At 42.2% G+C, this 20,854-nt stretch overlaps 1 protein-coding gene across 4 annotated transcripts in view; it reads right to left on the reverse strand.

Moving 5' to 3' along the window:
- The window catches only part of kiaa1549la (KIAA1549-like a), a 110,667-nt gene that overhangs the window by 45,684 nt on the left and 44,129 nt on the right, over nucleotides 1-20,854 (reverse strand). For all 4 annotated transcript variants that reach the window (XM_029434338.1, XM_029434337.1, XM_029434336.1 and 1 more), the window contains 6 exons: nucleotides 19,800-20,022; nucleotides 17,503-17,636; nucleotides 16,506-16,674; nucleotides 6,197-6,256; nucleotides 3,933-4,093; nucleotides 383-554 (listed from right to left, as the gene is read on the reverse strand). In XM_029434338.1, the coding sequence (XP_029290198.1) occupies nucleotides 383-554; nucleotides 3,933-4,093; nucleotides 6,197-6,256; nucleotides 16,506-16,674; nucleotides 17,503-17,636; nucleotides 19,800-20,022 (919 nt within the window). The remainder of the gene's footprint in view (nucleotides 1-382; nucleotides 555-3,932; nucleotides 4,094-6,196; nucleotides 6,257-16,505; nucleotides 16,675-17,502; nucleotides 17,637-19,799; nucleotides 20,023-20,854) is intronic.

Below are 20,854 nucleotides of genomic sequence, written 5' to 3' on the forward strand. Positions count from 1 at the left end.
AGGACTAGTGAGTAATATTAGCTGGCTTGCTACGTCTTGTTGCACTTGTTTGATGTTCGGCTGTGTCCGCAAAGTTGTAGAGTTGCTAGTTTTTAAAAAAAATGTAAGTAACATAATCATAACAAATGTATGTGTAATGTCATTTCTACGACAGCGGTGTATAAATTAGGGTTCCCCCACCTGCCAAATCCCATTTTAACCCCTGCCTTTACTTAATTACATTATCATGGATGTCCCCCTGGAGACCACTCTCACACTGACATCTGGGGAAATAACACCTTTCATTTGCATTGCTTCTCTTGTACCTGACTTTCTTGGTACTTTACACATATGAATTGTTATTAATGTAACATAACACTGCCAAGCAAGATAACAATCTTACGTTCAGCCTGCACTTGTACAAAGTATCCCAGTGTCAGAGCCATGGTCTGGGAGTCCAGACTGCTGAGGGTCTTGGCAGCGGTGGATCCGGTCATGGGTGCTCCGTTCAGCTGGGCGTAGTAGGTCATCTCTGCTGGGTTCTTGGGACCAGGCAGTCGACGCATGCCCACCATCTGGAAGAGGACAAAGAATCTAATATCTTAAACCAGTGTTTCCCATACCATTGTCTTGGAGGGGCGCTGCGCCCCGCCAACGGAGCCCCGCCTGAAATTAATTTTTTTTCTCACTTTTCACATTGACAGGTCTCTTTTATTAAATACACTAAAGGCTTATGCTATTGATCTAATTTATGTGCACGTTTCAGTTTGTATGGTGTACTTTGCGCATTCACATTCTCTCCTTCGCTCCATTTTGTGAAGGGCGGGGCTTCGCAGCTGACACACACACACGTGCGCACACACCTACAGAGCGGAAGAAAGGAGAGGGGAAAGAGAAACCGTGCCACGCACGCTTGCACGGACCTCATCCACCCCCAGCCCCCCCGTCGCACGGTGAGAAACACTGTAAACTGATAATAGTATTCTACAAAACGTTTCTTATATGGCTACATACGAACCACATTACTATTACATATTAGCTCTAGACCAGGGGTGGCCCAGTTTCATGCGGCTCTTCAGTTCATATTGAATTTTATTTGTGTGTGTGTGAGTGTGTACGTGTGTGTATGTGTGGTGTCAGTATGAGAGCATGAAAGCATGTCTAATTTTGATGTGGCCCAAGAGCCAATCACGACCAATCACCTTAGAGGGGGGAAAAACATTGAGTAAACACGATCTGACCATCTGAGTTCGATCCTAAAATGGCAGGAAAAAATGCGGCTAAGCGAAAATACGAAGACGAACATCGGACGTTTTCAGTAGAGTGGGAGAGTTCATATTTTTTTATCGAACGCAAGCCGTTTGCCTTATATGCCAGACATCATTAGCCCATTTCAAGGCTTCAAATCTTCAGCGCCATTTCACCTCACTCCATGCTAACATCGACCAAGAATTCCCCAAAGGTACTGAACTTCGCAGGCAGAAGTTAAACATCTGCAGGGAAAGTTAAAAATGCTGCCTGACCTAGTGCAAAGTGTATTTACGTTAACAAACTGAAACCGTTTAACACACATCTTCAGGGAGAATTAGCGCATTTCCCCTCTCTGCTAAAAGCAAGCGGACAAGCCACCGGTGCCTCCCTGAGAAAGCAAACAACCCAATATGCAACAGAGAGTTTGTGTGTGAGAGTGCACACAATGTTCATTGTTGATAATAACTGGCCTCTGAATACAGGTAGGAGAGGTTTAATTCCATTTCTGTCAATATTATGGTGTGTGACATTTACAATAAATCTGTCTGAGCAGAGTGTCAGTGTGTCTGTCTGTGTGAGGGTGTGTGTGTCTTTGGGAGGGAGGGTCTTTGAGTGTGTGTGTTTTAGATTTTCATTTAGTCTGTGTGAGAGAGAGGGGAGGAAGAGCGTGAGCACAGAGAAAGGCTGAGAACAAAAGAAAGAATGAGAGGGGGAGGGGTGCACATCTGTGACTGTGTATGATGTGGCTCTTTGCAGTAACATAGTAACATTTTTGGCTCTTAACCTCTGACTGGTTGGCCACCCCTGCTCTAGACTCATTCGTTCAAAAGAGTGTCTTTAGCATAGTTTAAAGTATATATCAGCACAACATATAATGTATAGCCAGATTGAATACACAATCCTTTCCTCCTCCAGCCCAACACATAATAAATCCCTGCTTTACTGTATCTACAGTTGCCCATTCGAAATCCTGAATCATCTCGGCTGCTTTGATCACGACGAACCTTTTGCTGCAAGATAACTGCAGTTGGGGAAGACACTCGGGGATAACTGAGTCACTTGAAATCTCAATTTCTTTTCATCACACATCAAACGCTTTTTTTATTTGACGAACACATCACACGGTTTAATCAAGTCTTTTAATTTGATTTTGTCATAAAAAGAAGGGATGTGTGGTATTAAATGGCTGGAAGATGTCTCCCCTCGCTACAACCCGTCTTCCCCTCGCTCTGTAAACCTCTCCTAGTCTCTTTCTTCTGCAGCCATAAAACTGGTCATCTGTGACTCAACATAAAACCTTTAGGGTGTGTTAGGCATAAATCCCAGGAAGTCCTAATTTGCAGAATATAGAACATTTGGCAGGGAGTTGACAGAAACTAACACAAACCTTTGTACTTCTGTGCTTTTGAATACCTTCAATTCAAATACTATACAATTATCCCACACTACTAACTCAAAATAATGTTAAGATTGACCCGTTTGAAATGACTGTACTCTCTTAGAACAGGACTAACAAATCTCATACAAGTTGTTTTCCAAAGCATAGTGTACTATGATTTATTTTCCATGGTTTTCATTGGCAGCAGCCAGTAGTTTCATTTCAGTAAACAATTAAACTACTTGCAGAGATTTGAGAGCTGTTTAGCATTCATTAAAACAATTTTTGTCTAATCGTTATTGATTAATTTGCCTATTTATTATTATTTATTATGTTTGAAGGTTTGAGACTGTGTGGCAAAGACAGTTGTAGGAACCTTCCTTGTTGATGCATGTGATGAGTTTTCTCAATTATAAAAGAATTAACTAATACATCAACTAATAACTTAAGATTTTGCAGCGCGAATGTTGAAAATCTCTTTCCATGTTGTGTTTCACACTTTTTGGAAGATGTTGGAGCTTTCTTCAATATATCACCACCGGTGCCTCGATAGCCTAGTGGTCTGGTGGTACGCCTTCCAAACCATTGTGCCTTTGAGCAAGGTACTTAACCCTGAGTTGCTCCAGGGGGACTGTCCCTGTAGTTAGTTCACTGTAAGTCACTCTGGATAAGATATATATACATGTATATATATATATATATATATATATATATATATATATATATATATATATACATATATACATGTATATGTATTCAGGGGAGTGGCTCTGACTGTATATCCACCATGTTGTGGATTGCCATGACATTTTAAATTGAGGTTCCTCAGAGGATGAATCCTACTGATATCAAGCACCAGCAGGTCAACATTTGTACAATTTTCATCCAGAATCATCATCAGGTCAAATCCCTTTGTTTGAATGTGTTCATGACCAATTGTCTGCAAAGCTAATGACATGCCACTGAGTACCAGTTGTACAATAACTATACTTCCATGCGTGTAAGCATGCTAACACGGTATGGTAAACATTACACCTGCTACATCAGCATGTTCACATGATCATTGTGAGCATGTTGCTATTCTGACATAAGCATTTAGCACAAACAACTGCCATGCTTACTGTAAGTGCAGCCTCACAGAGCCGCAGAGACCATATCATGAACTAAAACTGTAGAAATTATGTAGCTAACAAATATGTGTGGTCACTTTGAAAGGTGCAAACTGGTTGTCTTAAAGCAAATAAATATACAAGTGTAAACGCAATCTTGCCATCACCACCACTGGTAATACACACAATGACACACAAATCCCATTCCCACCTACCTGTACGGTGTAGCTCCCTACGGTGGTGGCCCGCCGAGATCGTGCCGTCCGAGGGCCCTGCCTGCCAGCCACCAGGAATAGCTCGGCCAGCCGCTGCTCCATCAGACTAGCAAAGCTCTGGTAGTTGGCCTCCAGGGAGGAGCTGTCTACATCCTGGAGCACTGTGAGGAGAGAGGAGAGATGAGAGAGGAGAGAGGAGAGTTTTAGGAGGTAAAGAGGTGTTCAGGCAAGCAAAGAAGGGAATAAGTGTAGACGGGTAAAGAGATGGGGTGAATGACAGCATGAGGCAGGATAGGAGCAGAGGGAGGGAAGGAAGGAAGAATATAGGTGCGAGGAGGTGATGAGTGAACGGAAGGAGAGTGTGAAGATGGAGGAGGTGAGAAAATATCAAGGGGAGATTATTTGAGGTATTGATATTGAGGAGAACAAGGGGAGAGAAAGACAAACAAGATGCAGCAGATGAGTGGACTTTTATTAGAGAGGACTAGATGATCTAAAACAGGGGTGGGGAACCTCCGGCCATTTGGTCCGGCCCTCGAAGTAATTCGTAAAACGCACGCAAAACAAATCCACTAGCAAAAAAAGCAAAAAAAACTAGACAGCAATATTTTAAACGGGGGAATGACTGTTTTTCCTGGCCAAGGTCAGGGTCCTTGAACACAACACGAGCGGAACGTGTCATCACGTGGTCACGTCATGTCAAACTTCAGTATTAAACGAGACAGTCGTTGACATCAGTGAGCGCAGCGTGGCGAGTGTAAAACAGAGAAAGCTGGATGCAGAATGTTGCACTTTCCAGGAGAAATGGACGAACGATTATTTCTTTGTGGAAGTAAAAGGCCAGTGTGTCTAGTTTGTGCGGACGTACTTGCGGCGATTAAAAATAATCTTGAGCATCATTACTACAACATGCCGAACTGCACGAGCTGACAGGACGAGTGCGTTTGGAGAAAGTTAACGCTCTTCGGTGGAGTTTGGCCCAACAAGCAGCTCTCTGCAGAGCGTAACATGAAAACATGGACAGATAGAGAGGTAGACCACCACACCAAGAACAGACTGTTCCACCACTGCTGTGCAGTTATCACTGCCATGTGCAATACTCACTTTATTTTCTATCAACCTCTTGGAACTTATATTAGTTTTTATTCTATTTAATTATTGTGTACTGCCTTTTTACTTCATATGTTCTTTTGCTGTGACGAGATACATTTCCCCGTTGTGGGACTAATAAAGGATTTCTGATAAAACAGAAAGATACTGGATAAAAAAGTTGCTTTTTTGCACAGCATATATAAGAAAGGTGAAATGAATGGGCTGTGTCTTAAAAAAATGTAAGTTATGAGTTCAATAATTAGTACGGCCCTCGAAGGATGTTGTAAAAAGAAAATGGCCCTTGATAGGAAAAAGGTTCCCCCCCCCTGATCTAAAAGCTGCTCACTCAGAAACTTCTATTACAGCTGCGGCGACGCACTGTGTGTCCACCTCAAACACAGTAATAAACACAAACACACACACACACACACACACACACACACACACACACACACACACACACACACACAGGTGCTTGCATCAATCTAGCTCCTGAGTGCATCTCTTACTAGAGTCTACAGTGAGTGAGATTGAGCAGTGGACAGACACACACGCACACACGCACACACACACACACACACACACGCGCACACACACACACACACACACACACACACACACACACACACACACTTCAAGATTATTCACACCCGGCTGTGATGTGATGTGAAGTGAAGTGATCTCTCCCTCTGCCCCAGTCAGGAAGCTGTGAATTATACATCAATAGCTTTTCATAGGAACAGAGAAGCTAAAGACACTCTGAGAACGCAAGCGATGGGGGGGTGGGAGGTGGGGGGGAGGAGGAGAGACCCGATACTATTCTGCTGAATTGCACAACAACGAGCGCCAGGGCATTTAACTAACTGCTGTTTTGTCCAATCGATGCGGCTGTTGATTACCGTTGATCACCCAGCAGCCCTATTGAGTGTGTGTGTGTGTGTCTGTGTGTGTGTGTGTATGTGTGTGTGTGTGTGTGTGTGTGTGTGTATGTGTGTGTGTGTGTGTGTGTGTGTGTGTGTGTGTGTGTGTGTGTGTGTGTGTGTGTGTGTGTGTGTGTGTGTACACGTATGTGTGTGTGTGTGGACTGATATGAGGACGGGGAATACAAAAAGTCACAACTTGCCATGTTTCACAGCTGTTCAAGTGGAACATTCTGTGTGAGAGCAATTTACCTGTTATAACCCAATAACTCTTGGTTGCCATGGACGTGTTGAGATTATGGTATTCAAGGGCTGAAGAGACAAAGAGAGAGAGAGACAGAAAGTTAGACATTTGTTGTTTTTAGAAAACCTCATTTAAAACTGTTGTCAGTTACCACATGTATTTGGAGACCCAGAACAGTTTATAATGCATTTCCTCGTAAATAACTACACACATACACACTCACCACTGTCCAATAAAAAAAAAAAAGTATTAACATAGATCTGAGACTGTGGGCCTCTCCTCAGGCAAAACTTGGAAAAAGGTGCCCCCTTTTATTAGGAACACTTCAATTCACAGAGGCTCACCTGAAACAGTTTGAAGACCCCCTGAGGAGGCCCGCCTCCCACTTTGAAAACCTCTGACTTAGATTATTTTATTTTGTTTCAATCAAAATGGGAGAGTACAATCATGCCTTAAGATGTCCGATTGTTAAATAATATCATGGCTGGATTAACGGGTTAGGGCGCCCTAATGACCTTTTTATATCTACTATATATACTATCTATATTAGGAAAAACTTTAAATGTCTGCCAAGTGGCAAAATGTTCACTTACAACTTATTTCATAATAATTTCATATCGTGATCGTGATCATAATTGCTATGTTTCGGCACTTGCATTTAAAAATAACTCTGTACATATCCTGTATGGGACTCCTGTGCTTTGTAAGGCCAGCCCCCACCTGACCACCTCTCTACAAATTCTGTATGCTACAAAACACTTTCCAAACCTTTCTCTCAAAAGGTATTTGGCAAAACACCGTAGTAATATATTTAATGGATTTGCAGGAGACAGCTTGCTGCAGACTGCATGTGGCAGTCATTACATAAACCATCCAGTGCTGTGTTAAAGTGACACCTAACTCCAGGTTTTGTGCGCGTGAGGGTCGGCCCCCTAAATGTAAATCGTTTGAGAAGCCTCCGAGTTGAACTGCATTATTTTTGTATTATTGGCATACACACAGAACAAAGCAGCAAAACAGCACAGCAAGCTTTAAACTTTTACAAAGCAAGTCTTGTCTCAAAATTACAGAAAAAAAAAAGTACAGAACTAATTGAAATGGAAACAGAGAGGGGTGATGGAAATGGAGGGCAGCACGCCTCATTTCTTCTCATTGTTCCAAGGCTTTCACTCTCTGAGAGCAGCGAAGTCGGCTGAATTACTGGTGAACCAGAGGCTGGTACAAGCTCCTCTGCTGCCGTACAGTGTGACTGACTTCAGCTGACAGCCTGTCAGCAGGCAGGAGAGACGCTGCATAGTGTGGCAGCATTTTATAACTGAACTATGAGTAGGACACACACATTTTATTTCTTTGATTTTTCTTTCACAGATGATGAAAAAAAAGATTTAAAAGTAAAACACAAGACTCGTGTAACATGGTCAGTGTGGTGCAGACATCTGCAGGTGATCTATTCTATAACTGGGCTGGGAATGTGTGCCCGGCTTATAAATAGTTTATAAATACCTCAGGTACTTTCTGTTCAGTGAAGGCGTTCAGGAGGTGACAGTTAAACAAAAGAAAATATATTGGAAAACTAAGTCAGACTGCTGAAGTCTCGTAGTGGCTGAACTCGTAAATGCACAGAACAAGGAGAAAGAAAACCTTAATAATGTTCTACATGTGGCTTTAATTGGTGTATTTCAATACTTTTTAGTCACGTTTGGACCCGATTTATTTATTAATTTTTATTTATTAATTTATTAATAAATATTTACTATGATTTGTTTAATGAAAGTATTGTAATGTTTGTGTACCACAGCAACAGATCTGCAGAGGAGGGTTTTAGCATTGGCCCTTGACATGGATGATAAAATGCGATGAAACACTTCTTGTCAGGTTTCATTACAGCCTCTACTTTCTTACCGCTCACTGTCTACTCCCTCTATTCATCCACACCAGCTCTCACCTTTTCTTTCTGCCTGCATGCCTCTGCACCTGCCTCATTCTCTACCTGTTTACCTGTCAGCCTATTCATTTCCTAAAACGCCTGTTCCTTTCCGTCCAGCCGACTGTCTCCTCGTGTCTTTATCTACTCATCATCACTCTCTCATTCCGTCGGCCTCTCTCTGTGTCCTACTCATCCTTCAACCTCTCTCTTCTTATTTCCCATCTGTCTGGTTCACCATCTGTCTCCACCTAACTCCTCCGAGCTGGCTGTCTGCCGAGAGTTGTGTTCAGCTCGAGTCAATGGCGTTGCAGCAGCGGAGTGTTTCTGCCCAGTACAGACTGTCTGCCTGTCTGCTGGCGCCTTCCTGGTGCCTCCGTACATGAGCACATTTACAGTCACTGAGCTCAACAACGATACAAACAGCACTGAAGTGTTAAGTTTCAGACACATTAGGTGCCCCTTAGAGAATCAGTTCAATGTGCCGACAAATCCAACACATCCATTTCATTAACGCTGCAGCGTTAGGGAAGGAATAGAAGAAGGCTGCACACGTACTGTTTATTCTCTAGTAGAGATTGTGAATGGAGAGACGACTCTACAGTTAAATGGTTACATGCTGTAGACTTAGAGGCAGATGCCCACATAGACTCCTCTGCATGTAAACTAATAGTGAAGTCAGTGAATATCAGACACAATTGATCCATTGATGCTCTCAGTACAACCACAGTCAATGTGTCTGTACCAATACCTGTCATGAGGGATGTGTCTGTGAGTATTACAGATATTCTCCACCAATAATAAATCTACTTTATCGTTTCATATGATTCTGCATCTTTTGCTTCACGATGAGTAAAAGAAGCTGTTTTCTTTTTTAAGGGAGCAGACAAGGTTTCCATGGTGATGCCAAGTGGGTTTGGATGTGACCATGTGAAGTGTGATGTTTTAGCCCGTTGGGTGTTGAGAGTACGCACAAATAGATACAATCTAATCTCACCAGGCTAAAATTAGCTCATTCAGGGGACATGGACAACAGATTGCCGATGGCATGATTCAGTTGATAGGAGCTGTACAGCTGTTTGCCCTTTTAAAATCTCACAGACGGTTTTAGAGGCTGGAGTGGAATACAAACAGAGTTCATGTGCTCGTCCACGGGGTCTATGGTCATTCATTTAAGTTTGTAATGTCTTTCCATAGGTGGAGTTAATAAAAAACTTTATTTATTATTGTCTATAATGAGGTGTCTTTTTAAGATGACTGATGCTTGAGAGACAGGAATTATTTTAAATCATTTTACAAATGTTATCGTTGATCATGAGACAAATGATATAAATAATACAAAATGACTAACTGAACCTAAGTTGGCCTATACCTATACTCAATCCAACATGTTGCCAATATAAAGCATTCAAGAGAACCTTGTCTGCCTCCTAAAACTGTAATCCATATGCACCTAATAACTTTTGTTATGTCACCCTGATCACATCATTATCAACATAAATTGGGTAATGTTGTTATTGAATGTTTATCTGCAAAGTATCCACTCTCCCCTTGATTCAGAGGTTTCCTGGTAACTACAGCCGATTAATGTTTTCATGTTTAGTCAAGTGGAAGTTCTTGGTTAGTGTTGGGTGAGATTGTTGTCTTACATATTAAAAAAGACAATGTTGATGTGCTGAAGATGGGTTGCACTGACTTTTCAAATAACCAAAAGTGTGATCTTTCCCTGACCTTAAAGAAAAACTCATCTGTTATTTTTGGAAACTTGGAGGCAGCATTTCACAACAAGCACATCACGTTGCAACACATTGTGTGATGTGGTGAATGTGTTAGCAAACAGTTGCCTATTTATGCATTCAGAAGGCATGGAGCAACATTAGCATTCATTCGGAGTCGTGTTTTATGCCAGGTGGATGAATGCAACCTGCTCTGGTTAGACCAGTAGCCTACGGTGGTTCATGTTAGATCAGATAGATGCCGTCCTACTGAGTGTGTCAGTAGGACTCTTTTTCTACTTCTAAGTTGTGTAGTACCACATCACCTCTTATTTTTATATCTATTGGTCTCCACCAACTCCTGAGTCTGACTGATTGGCTGCTCCACTACGCTCATCCGCTTGTCGCTAACTTTGTGTCTCTTCTCTTTAACTTCTTTGCAGCAATAGGATATCAGTGAAGATATTCCAGGACACAAATATGTTTTCTTCTAAACATATCTCAGCAATGACTATATAAAATATAAAATATGCATGAAAACCCTGACTCTTCCTAATGTCCAGTTCTGTGGTAAGAAAACAAAGAGCAGCAGTGGCCTTATCAGCAGAGAAACTCTAGGTAGGGTTAGGTCACTTTCTATTTCCTCTTCAGCTCAAAATATCTCTGTTCCTTTGTGTCAATAATGTAATCCCTCCCTGCAGGCAGTCCTCCATTCTACCTTCAACCACTGCCTGCTGAGCCTTTCAAGACTAAAATAAAGCTCTGAATGTAGAAAACTTTATGTTTTTGGATTTAAGCTGAGCTCTGAACACTTGTTCCCTTCCTGCTGCTGAAAAGCTCATAAAAATCCATGGCGCAGGTATGTGGGCACAGTTTGTTTCCTCGGTGTGCTTTAAAGTCCACCTTCACAGCCTGAGGGTAACACTGAAGCTCCCTCACACTTCCTTGGCACACAAGTGGTTAAGGATTCTTTGCTGTAAAAAAGGCAACAATAGTATGGTCTTAACCTTGGAGACATATAATGCAAAAAGGTGCAACAGGCAATAGAGGAAGAAAATTAGCTAATAAAAGAGAGGTGATGAAAATTCTAACCAAGATTTCTATAGCTAAAAAGGTCAGCATGCTATTCATTTACACTGACTTTAATTGAGAGCGTATCTTTGCAGTGCATCAGAGCGAGTTAAAATAACAACCATTACAACAAGTCCGGATGTCAACACCAGTGGCGGGCCGTCAGGGCCAGCAAGGCCTTCTCTGCTGGCCTAAACATCATCAGAATATACATTTAAGTTTTATATATTTTTTCCATTTTTATTTTTATTTTTTTCCACCTCTCTGGGAACCATCACCTTATCGTGGTGGAGAGGTTTGTGTGTCCCTATGAACCTGAGAGCTGTGTTGTCTGGAGCCTAGTGCTCCTGGTAGGGTCTCCCAAGGCAAATTGGTCTCAGGTGAGGGGCCAGACTGAGAATGGTTCAAAAACGACTTCATGAAAGAAAGGGAAAGGAAAGGAGAGACCCTGCCCGGAGGAAGCCCGGGGCCCCCTTCTGGAGCCAGGCCCAGAGGGAGGGCCCGACAGCGAGCGCCTGCCGAACGGGCTACGTGGTGCCTCCCATCCAACCATCCTGTGGGCCCACCACTCATGGGAAAAACCGCTGGGGTCGGGTGCGCTGTCACACGGGTGGCAGTGATGGTCAGGGACCTCGACGGACCAGACCCGGGCAGCAGAGGCTGGCTCTGGGGACGTGGAACGTCACCTCTCTGTGGGGGAAGGAGCCGGAACTAGTGCGGGAGGTGGATCGCTACCAGTTGGATCTGGTGGGGCTTACCTCCACGCACAGTCTTGGCTCTGGAACCGTACTCCTGGATAGGGGTTGGACTCTATTCTTCTCCGGAGTTGACCAAGGTGTGAGGCATCGGGCCGGGGTGGGGATACTCACTAGCCCCCGGCTGAGCGCCGCTACGTTGGAGTTTATCCCGGTGGACGAGAGGGTCGCCTCCCTACGCCTTCGGGTTATGGGGAGGAAAACTCTGACTGTTGTTTGTGCCTATGCCCCAAACCGCAGTTCTGAGTATTCAGCCTTCTTGGAGACCCTGAATGGAGCCCTGCAGGGGGCTCCAGTAGGGGACTCCGTAGTCTTGCTGGGAGACTTCAACGCACACGTGGGAAACGATGGAGACACCTGGAGAGGCGTGATTGGGAGGAAGGGCCTCCCTGATCTAAACCCGAACGGTCGTTTGTTGTTGGACTTCTGTGCTAGTCATGGAATGGCCATAACAAACACCATGTTCGAACATAAGGATGCTCATAAGTGCACGTGGTACCAGAGCACCCTAGGCCAAAGGTCAATGATCGATTTCGTAATCGTATCATCTGATCTGAGGCCGCATGTTTTGGACACTCGGGTGAAGAGAGGGGCGGAGCTGTCGACTGATCACCATCTGGTGGTGAGTTGGATCAAGGGGTGGGGGAAGACTCTGGACAGACCTGGTAAACCCAAACGGGTAGTGCGGGTGAACTGGGAACGTCTGAAGGAAGCCCCTGTCCTTGGGATCTTTAACTCACACCTCCGGCGGAGCTTTTCAGCCATCCCTGTGGAGGTTGGGGGCATTGAACCTGAGTGGGCGATGTTCAAAACCTCTATTGCTGAAGCTGCGGTGATGAGCTGTGGTCTCAAGGTCTTAGGTGCCTCAAGGGGCGGTAACCCGGTAACCAATTCTCAGCCTCCCTAGTAAAGTCTACTCCAAGGTACTGGAAAGGAGGATTCGGCCGGTAGTCGAACCTCTGATTGAAGAGGAACAATGCGGATTCCGTCCTGGTCGTGGAACAACAGACCAACTCTTTACTCTTGCAAGGATCCTGGAGGTGGCCTGGGAGTACGCCCATCCGGTCTACATGTGTTTTGTGGATCTGGAGAAGGCGTATGACCGGGTCCCCCGGGTGATACTGTGGGAGGTGTTGCGGGAGTATGGGGTGAGGGGGTCACTTTTGAGGGCCATCCAATCCCTGTACGCCCAAAGCGAGAGTTGTGTCCGGATACTCGGCAGTAAGTCGGACTCGTTTCCCGTGAATGTTGGCCTCCACGACATCACGGGTACAAGCGGCTGAAATGGGTTTTCTCAGACGGGTGGCTGGCGTCTCCCTTAGAGATAGGGTGAGAAGCTCAGCCATCCGTGAGAGACTCGGAGTAGAGCCGCTGCTCCTTTACGCTGAAAGGAGCCAGTTGAGGTGGTTTGGGCATCTAGTAAGGATGCCACCTGGGCACCTCCCTAGGGAGCTGTTCCAGGCACGTCCAGCTGGGAGGAGACCCCGGGGAAGACCCAGGACTCGGTGGAGAGATTATATCTCCTCACTGGCCTGGGAACGCCTCAGGATCCCCCAGTCGGAGCTGGAGGATGTGGCCCAGAGAAGGGAAGATTGGGGTTCCTTACTGGAGCTGCTGCCCCCGCGACCCGATCCCGGATAAGCGGTAGACGATGGATGGATGGATATTTTTCCACGAATATGCATTAAATTATTCCCCACAGTCTATTCTCTTCATTTCATAGCTTTCCTCTTGGTTGCGCTGCTTCCAGCCTCAGATCGAGATTTGGAGGGCTGGCCTTTATGTTAGAGTTTTTATCCAATCATATTTCAGCCATAATGTGTTGCCAGGGTCCACGAAATCTGCCCTGAGGCCTTCAGAATCAACAGTGCGGGCGCCTGTAGCTTAAAGTGAACGGAGACAAAACTGTGGCGCTAACCAATCAGATTTCGAGTTGGCGACACCGGGGCCAGCTAGCAGGCGTACGATAACGTCAGCACGTCCACGTCTTTTGATTGGATACGCACTATTGAGAGGCAGAGCTATGCAGAGCTAGCAAACTGAACTTGAACGAGCTAATTTAGATTTCTACAAGCTGTTTTTGTTCAACCCACAATGGCTGAAGGAGGAGAAGAGATCGATTTGGTCGCAGATATAATTACAACGACATTTTCAAGACGAACTTTTCAAGAAAAGCTAGACATTGTGAGAAGAGAACGGCCAACCCCGACGCTAGCGAGACTCTCACAGGATTTGTCCGCCACTCCGAGAGGCACTGCATATTGTACTGCTGGGAATGCCTGCTGTTTACAACTGATCGATTTGGTGTTTGGAGCCACACAGGGTTTGGAAACTTGAGTTTTCTAACCAAGGCAGCAACGAGACACCAAAGTACGGCTGGGCACTTACAAGCAACGGTGCTTTTGAAAACCTTTGGGACACCCGAGTGGATCTACAGCTTAACGAACAAGTGCGCAGGGAAACGGAGCTCCACAACCAAAGGGTCAACAAAAATAGGGAAATGCGGATTTGTTGATTATAAATGCTTCGGAAATATTAATATAACTCTGTTGTACTTGACTATGTTAAGGTGATGCAACGTCCGGTTATACTGCGTTTCTGTCTAAATGTATAGTTTCTAGAGCCATGGCGTCATAATGATGGTATTAAGAGGTGGAATAATTCAGGTAGGACTGTGTAGGACATCACTGAAGGCCTAGGTGGGAAATGCACGGCCCGCCACTGGTCAACACTAATCCTGTTTTGTGAAGTACAGGAGTTTAGATGAAGCTGTTATTGATAGAAGTATGGCATGGTACTGGACATTGACTCAAAGAGTTGTGTTTCTGCAGCATTGTGCTTAACATTACAAACTGGATATTTGTGTTAAACTCGTGAATAATTTCAACTGCATCATAACCCAGCTCTGAGATGGCTTAGAGGTGCGTAAAGAAAATGGGAAACAAGCACTCTGAACTTTAATTTGTTGGCCAGACACCATTAATTGTGGGTTAAACCAAACTAGAAAAGTCTTCATGTGTAGCTGGAAGAGCAGAGGAACTCTTTGTTGATGTGATTGCTCAGAAATGAGCAATGATGAGCAGTGATGCCAACTCATGTAGCTGCTGGCTGCTCAAAATAGCCACTCAGATGACCTCACTTGCAAATTTGCATATAAATGTATATGACCTTTTATTGTATAGAAAGCACTGTGATCATCAGTATTGTTTGGATTAAACATAGAATTAAATACAACAAAATAATGTTAACTGGTATAAACCATTCTAATCTGCTTTTAAGTGAATTAGAGATGCAAACATTAATTCACCAATTCACCAAAATGTCCAAAGATCATTTTCTCACTTGGTATCTAACCATGCAGTAGTTCTGCTTTTATTTGTTCAGCCTTTGAGATATATATTTCTGAGATATAAATATAATTAGTCTATAGTGGTCACAGCATTGAAAATGACAAGAGAAGCATGTCTTTCCAGAAATAATTTAAATGTTTAGATGTATGACCAGTAAAGCTAGGAATTTAAATCTGAAAACAACGCACCTTTTTAATCTGAAAAGATTCAGGTTCCCTCTGCAACAGCCTGGGTTAAACTTTTAACAAAATAAGTACTTCAGTGCGTAACAACAGACATAACTAATGAATAAGCACATAATAATATAATATTATAATATTAATATACACATATATATATATATATATATATATATATATATATGTATACATATATATATGCATATATATATATATATGCATATATATATATATATGCATATATATATATATATATATATATATATATATATATATATATATATATATATATATATATATATATATATATGCATATATATATGTATATATATGTATACATATATATATACATATATATACGTATATATGTATATATATATATGTATATATATATATGTATACATATCTTTGAGGGCCATCTTTGGGAAGATTGGGGTTCCTTACTGGAGCTGCTGCCCCCGCGACCCGATTCCGGATAAGCGGTAGACGATGGATGGATGTATATATATGTATATATATATATATATATATATATGTGTATATTAATATTATTATTATATTATTATTATATATATATATATACACATATACATATATATATATATACATATACATATACATATACATATATATATATACATATATATATATATACACATATACACAAATATACATATATATACATATATATATATATATATGTGTATATATATATATATATATATATATATATATATATATATATATATATATGTGTATATATATATATATATATATATATATATATACATATACATATACACATATATATATATATATATATATTGTTACTTTAGAAAATAGTTCCAAACAAATCTTTATTGACGCATTATTGGGTATTTGCAGAATATATTCCAGAGCGACCCTGTGGAGCTTTTGACCACTCGTAGGGCTATGGAGCAATGTTTTTATGAATGGGTGCCCATTTAGTTTGTTTGTAGTATTTATTGTATGGGTGACGTGATTCACATTCCTGCTGCTGGTTTCACGCTGCACTGATGTATAGTTGTTGGCTTTGCATAAAGAAACACTTAAAACGTTTGTTAGCTTTGCACAAACACATCTTGGTGAGAAACGGTGAATGTAAACAGAACTTTGGATTTTTTACAAGAAACTTTAGCAGGGCACCTTTAAGAAGAATTCCTTTGTTAGCTAAAGAATGACTGCACACTGACAGAAGAGATGAAGGTCTGAGATCACACTCAAATGTGCTGATCGTTACAGCTACGTGTCATCACCACAGCTATCCCTTAGGACCTGAAGATGCTTTGTGGTTTTACTTACGCTCAGCGATGACCATGGGTGGGTAGAACAGAAAGTATCCCACCAGCTCTGCGGTCAGCTGATTGAGGAGGCCGCTGGAGATCGTTCCATTAAGAATGGCATCCTGGTTCTTCACCACGTACACAAGAGAGACTGATGGAGAGCCCGGCTCCTGGGACACACTCTGGATCTGAGGAGAAACACATAATTTTTGCAATTTTATAGCCAACACATAAACAGGCAGCAGTGGGATCATGTATAATTGAAACACTCATAGAGAAATACCTAATGCTATCAAACCAAATGTCTAAGATGGCCATAAAGAATGCATAACAGAGCTCCAGACGCAGTATGACACTTTGAATGAACATTGTTTTTTCTTTCTATAAAAAGACCTGTGTGGTGCTCTGAAAACAATGTGACTGAGTCACCATAGTAAAGTGGATGATGATACGACTAATTCCCATCCCATTCCTCCATGAGTGTTAATATTTCAAAGTATGAATTATGAATGGAGCTTATATCAGCCTCTGCTTGCTGAGACCTACTTTATGAATGTGATGGTGTGTGCATGTATATCCTGCAGTCATGAGCGTACCTTGACGGTCAGAGAAAGAGACAGAAAATGAGGATAAGCGAAAGAAGCAGAGAACAAAAGGAGGAAGAATAACTGAAAGTGTTGAAACACGAAAAAGAATGGGCTTTGATGGTGTGTCTGGAAATGTAGATAATATATGCCTCCTTTAATTGTAAACCTTTCTGACTGTTGTGACCTTTTATTTAATAATTACAGTGCAATGTTCAGTGTTTTATTTGCCGTAAGGCACGTGCACTGTGGAAGAGCAACCGTGTGGTGTAACAATACAGCCGACACGTACAAATTGTGTTGTTGTAAGTGTCCAGAATTATTACTCGAGCTTTGTTATTCACATTAGCTTGATTAGCATGCCACATGCAAATATGACATGCTTGGCTGTCATTTTGCTCTACAAATAGCCTCCATGAACCGTGGCAGCACCTCCACAGTGAGCCTGTTGTAGGTCTCCAGCACTTTGTCCTGAGCCTCGTCATAAGCGTTTTCCAGCCTCTGCTCCAACATCTGGACAAAACTGCAGGAGTAGATGTTATCTGTCGGGCCGACGAACCTCAACACTGCAGGGGAAAGATAGAAAATTATATTTAATTGATATTGAAATTGCAATTTATTTCAGTCTATAAATAATTATGGTACAAAAACAATTAAGGACAAAAGAAAACAAAGAAATAAATGACAATTACTCCCACCAAATCAATACGACGAGTTGTCAAAATGTTAGAGCCTTTAATTAAATAAACTGTGGATTTGTTGGTTCTTGATAAGTATAATAATTTGCAAACATTTTATCGCTCCTTTAAAACATATTCTCCTTCCAAACCATAAGTAATGTACGGAAGTGAACATCGTAAAGTGTAAAAGGAGGCTTGCTTTAGGTAAGTATTGCGATAGACAAATCAATCTGGTTTTAAGCCTGTGTTCACAGAGTGTATCATTATTTACGCTTTAAAGGGATTAATACAAAAGCATCCACAGCACCAACAACAATTACCTGATGTCAGAACTACTAACTGAAGCACCGGGAAAGAGAAATGATTCAGAAACTCCACAACAATCCACCTCATTAAGCTGTATCTGGAATCTGTAACTGCGGGGGTGGTTTTGGTATTAATGAAAGTATTGCTCTAGATAGATGTTTCCTGTGCGGCCAGTAAACCTAAGCAGTGAAAAGAGGATTATCGCCACTGTCTAGAATGAGAACTAAAATAGTAGTTGTCTGTCAGCGTCATGCATTTCCGCACTGGGGTGGAGCAGGGTAAACAATACTGAGTCCATCAGCAGGTTATGGAAGATGTTATTAATGTTGTCTCAGTCCTTTTACTGCGGTCACCCTCCATTCTCTCCCTGCACTCTGTCTTCCTCCGCTCTTTTTAAAAACCCTCTTAAAGGAAGGGGATACGAGAGGTGAAACAATATTCTGACCTAAATTCAAACGTCGTGGTGCTTATGAGCGAGCGCAGGCTACATCTCCAGATAAAGGCAGAAAGACTCTGCATCCTTCACTGGTCTCATGGTCTGCAACACATTGCAGCCACGAACAGCGTTGACCCAGTTGATAATCTTATGCAAATGTTTCTGTGAATGGTGAATTGGCATATACTGTGTATTTATGGTTTATGAGCTGAACAAGCCAGAAAGGGATTTTTATTCTTGCTTAAAGTGCCTACTTTATACACAGCTGCACACTAATATGGGAATAGTCTTTACTGCCATGTACATCACACTACAGGCAATGAAATGTGTCATTTGGCCATGTACCATAGTGCAGTTGGGATTACAGGACAAAGCACAGTCATTTGTTGTTTCCCATTGGTGATTAAAGCCACTATGTTTAGGACGCCACCCAGTGTTAGTATACAGTAATATAAAAAAAGATCCCCCCAGTTAAAATAAAATATAATGCCGTAAAAGCAACACAGATGCACCAATTTTCACAACCACTTTCTTGTTTTTCTACTATCAAAAATGTTTATTATGAGAATAATTTAAAGCCCGGTCGGTATAAATCTGGTATTCACTCCCCTTTGAGCTCTGTTTTGTCCTCCACCAACTCTAGCAAACAATATCTGTCTGTTTGGCTGCTGAATGCTGCTCTATGTACGCCATCGAACTGCTAACTGTAATAAAAACAGCAACCTGTTGCTGACTGGAAAAAAGGTAACTGAAAACTGGCCGAAAAGTAATGTTTCCAATCTGCACATGTATCTCTTAAAAAGCTATTTGTTAATTGCTCTGATTTTCCTACCGTTGTTCCAACAAGACTCAATTTAATTGTGTGTGTGTGTGTGTGTGTGTGTGTGTGTGTGTGTGTGTGTGTGTGTGTGTGTGTGTGTGTGTGTGTGTGTTTGCGCGCTGAAATCTGTTTTTTTTAAGAGGCTTAAGAGGCTGACTAAATGAATGGACCAATTTGCCTTTGCTCTGCAATCATGGGAGTTTGTATGGGATTTAGGGTATCAGAGAAGAGTAAAGGAGAGCAGACATGTAATCAGAATTTTCTAATTTTGTCTCTGCTCCACTCTTCCCCTGTGTCTCCCTCCCTGTACTGTGTTTATATCTCCCTGCTCTCCTTCTGCTCACATTCTCTCCCTCCTCCTCTCTGCATGTCTCTAACCGTTTACACTCCAACTACCTCCAGGATTAACATCATCAGACCATTTTTGCTAGATTCTGTTATGTAAAGGTTGTTCTATCTTATCTCATTTTCCATCAGGTTTCATCACCTGTTTTCAGCTGCAGGTGAATGCTTGGAGCGGGCATCCAGGTTGCTACAGGAACCAGAACTGCCTTAACCAATGGGGTGTGCTGCCTGATGTCCGACAGCAGCTTGTCAAAACCGTAAACATGCAGCGCCTCAACCACCAAGGAGGAAATGTAGACAGTTTTGCTGCTGGTCACGTAGTAACTCAACGTCACGTTGTGGGGGCTGCAGTCATCGTGTTCCACCTGTGACAGAGAGAGAGAGAGAGAGAGAGAGAGAGAGAGAGAGAGAGAGAGAGAGAGAGAGAGAGAGAGAGAGAGAGAGAGAGAGAGAGAGAGAGAGAAAACCTTTTTTTACTTCACTAACATCTGTTATTTCAAGAGAGGCTGTGTACATGTATCCTAAAACACAGTGATGCTTGTATGTCTAGAGGATTTGTGTTCTTATTTCAAAGCACAAAGCTGTGAAGAAGAACCAGACAACCAGTATGAGAGAGGAAATCAGTGCTACCAGATTAAACAGGACGAGGTGACGAGGTGTATATTTTTCAAATACATGATGTACTAGCTGTGTGTTTAGAATACAAATGCATCAGACTAAGGATATTTATAATCCCCGTTTTTTTTTTATTAAAAGCAAATCTGCCTTAAGGACATATTTTAGCTTGAGCCTTCAACCGTCATAAATCTGACTAACTGTGTCCTGGAAAAACACAAACAGACAACAATCGGTGGTGAGTCAAGACTTGAATTCCTGGAACTATACACCGCCCACCTTCTTCTCCCTCCACCTTCATCCACACTGAGCAGCTGGGGCTCATCCTTCTCTCCTCTCCTCTGTAAGCGTTAGCTGGCTGACCCCGACTAATCTTTTTTTTTTTTTTTTTAAACACATCGCTGTGTTTATTAATGTCTTTGTTAACAACTGTAACTCACCCTATGTAGCACCATCCCTTAATGTCTAGTAACACAGTATGTAATCATATATATTCTGGTAGTTTAAAACACATTTATAAACCTGCTTTGGAGATATTTGTACACGTGTGTAAACAGTTAATGCATCTGTAACAAAACTATG

Source organism: Cottoperca gobio, chromosome 6, assembly GCF_900634415.1.
Source record: "Cottoperca gobio chromosome 6, fCotGob3.1, whole genome shotgun sequence".
Lineage (NCBI taxonomy): Eukaryota > Metazoa > Chordata > Actinopteri > Perciformes > Bovichtidae > Cottoperca > Cottoperca gobio.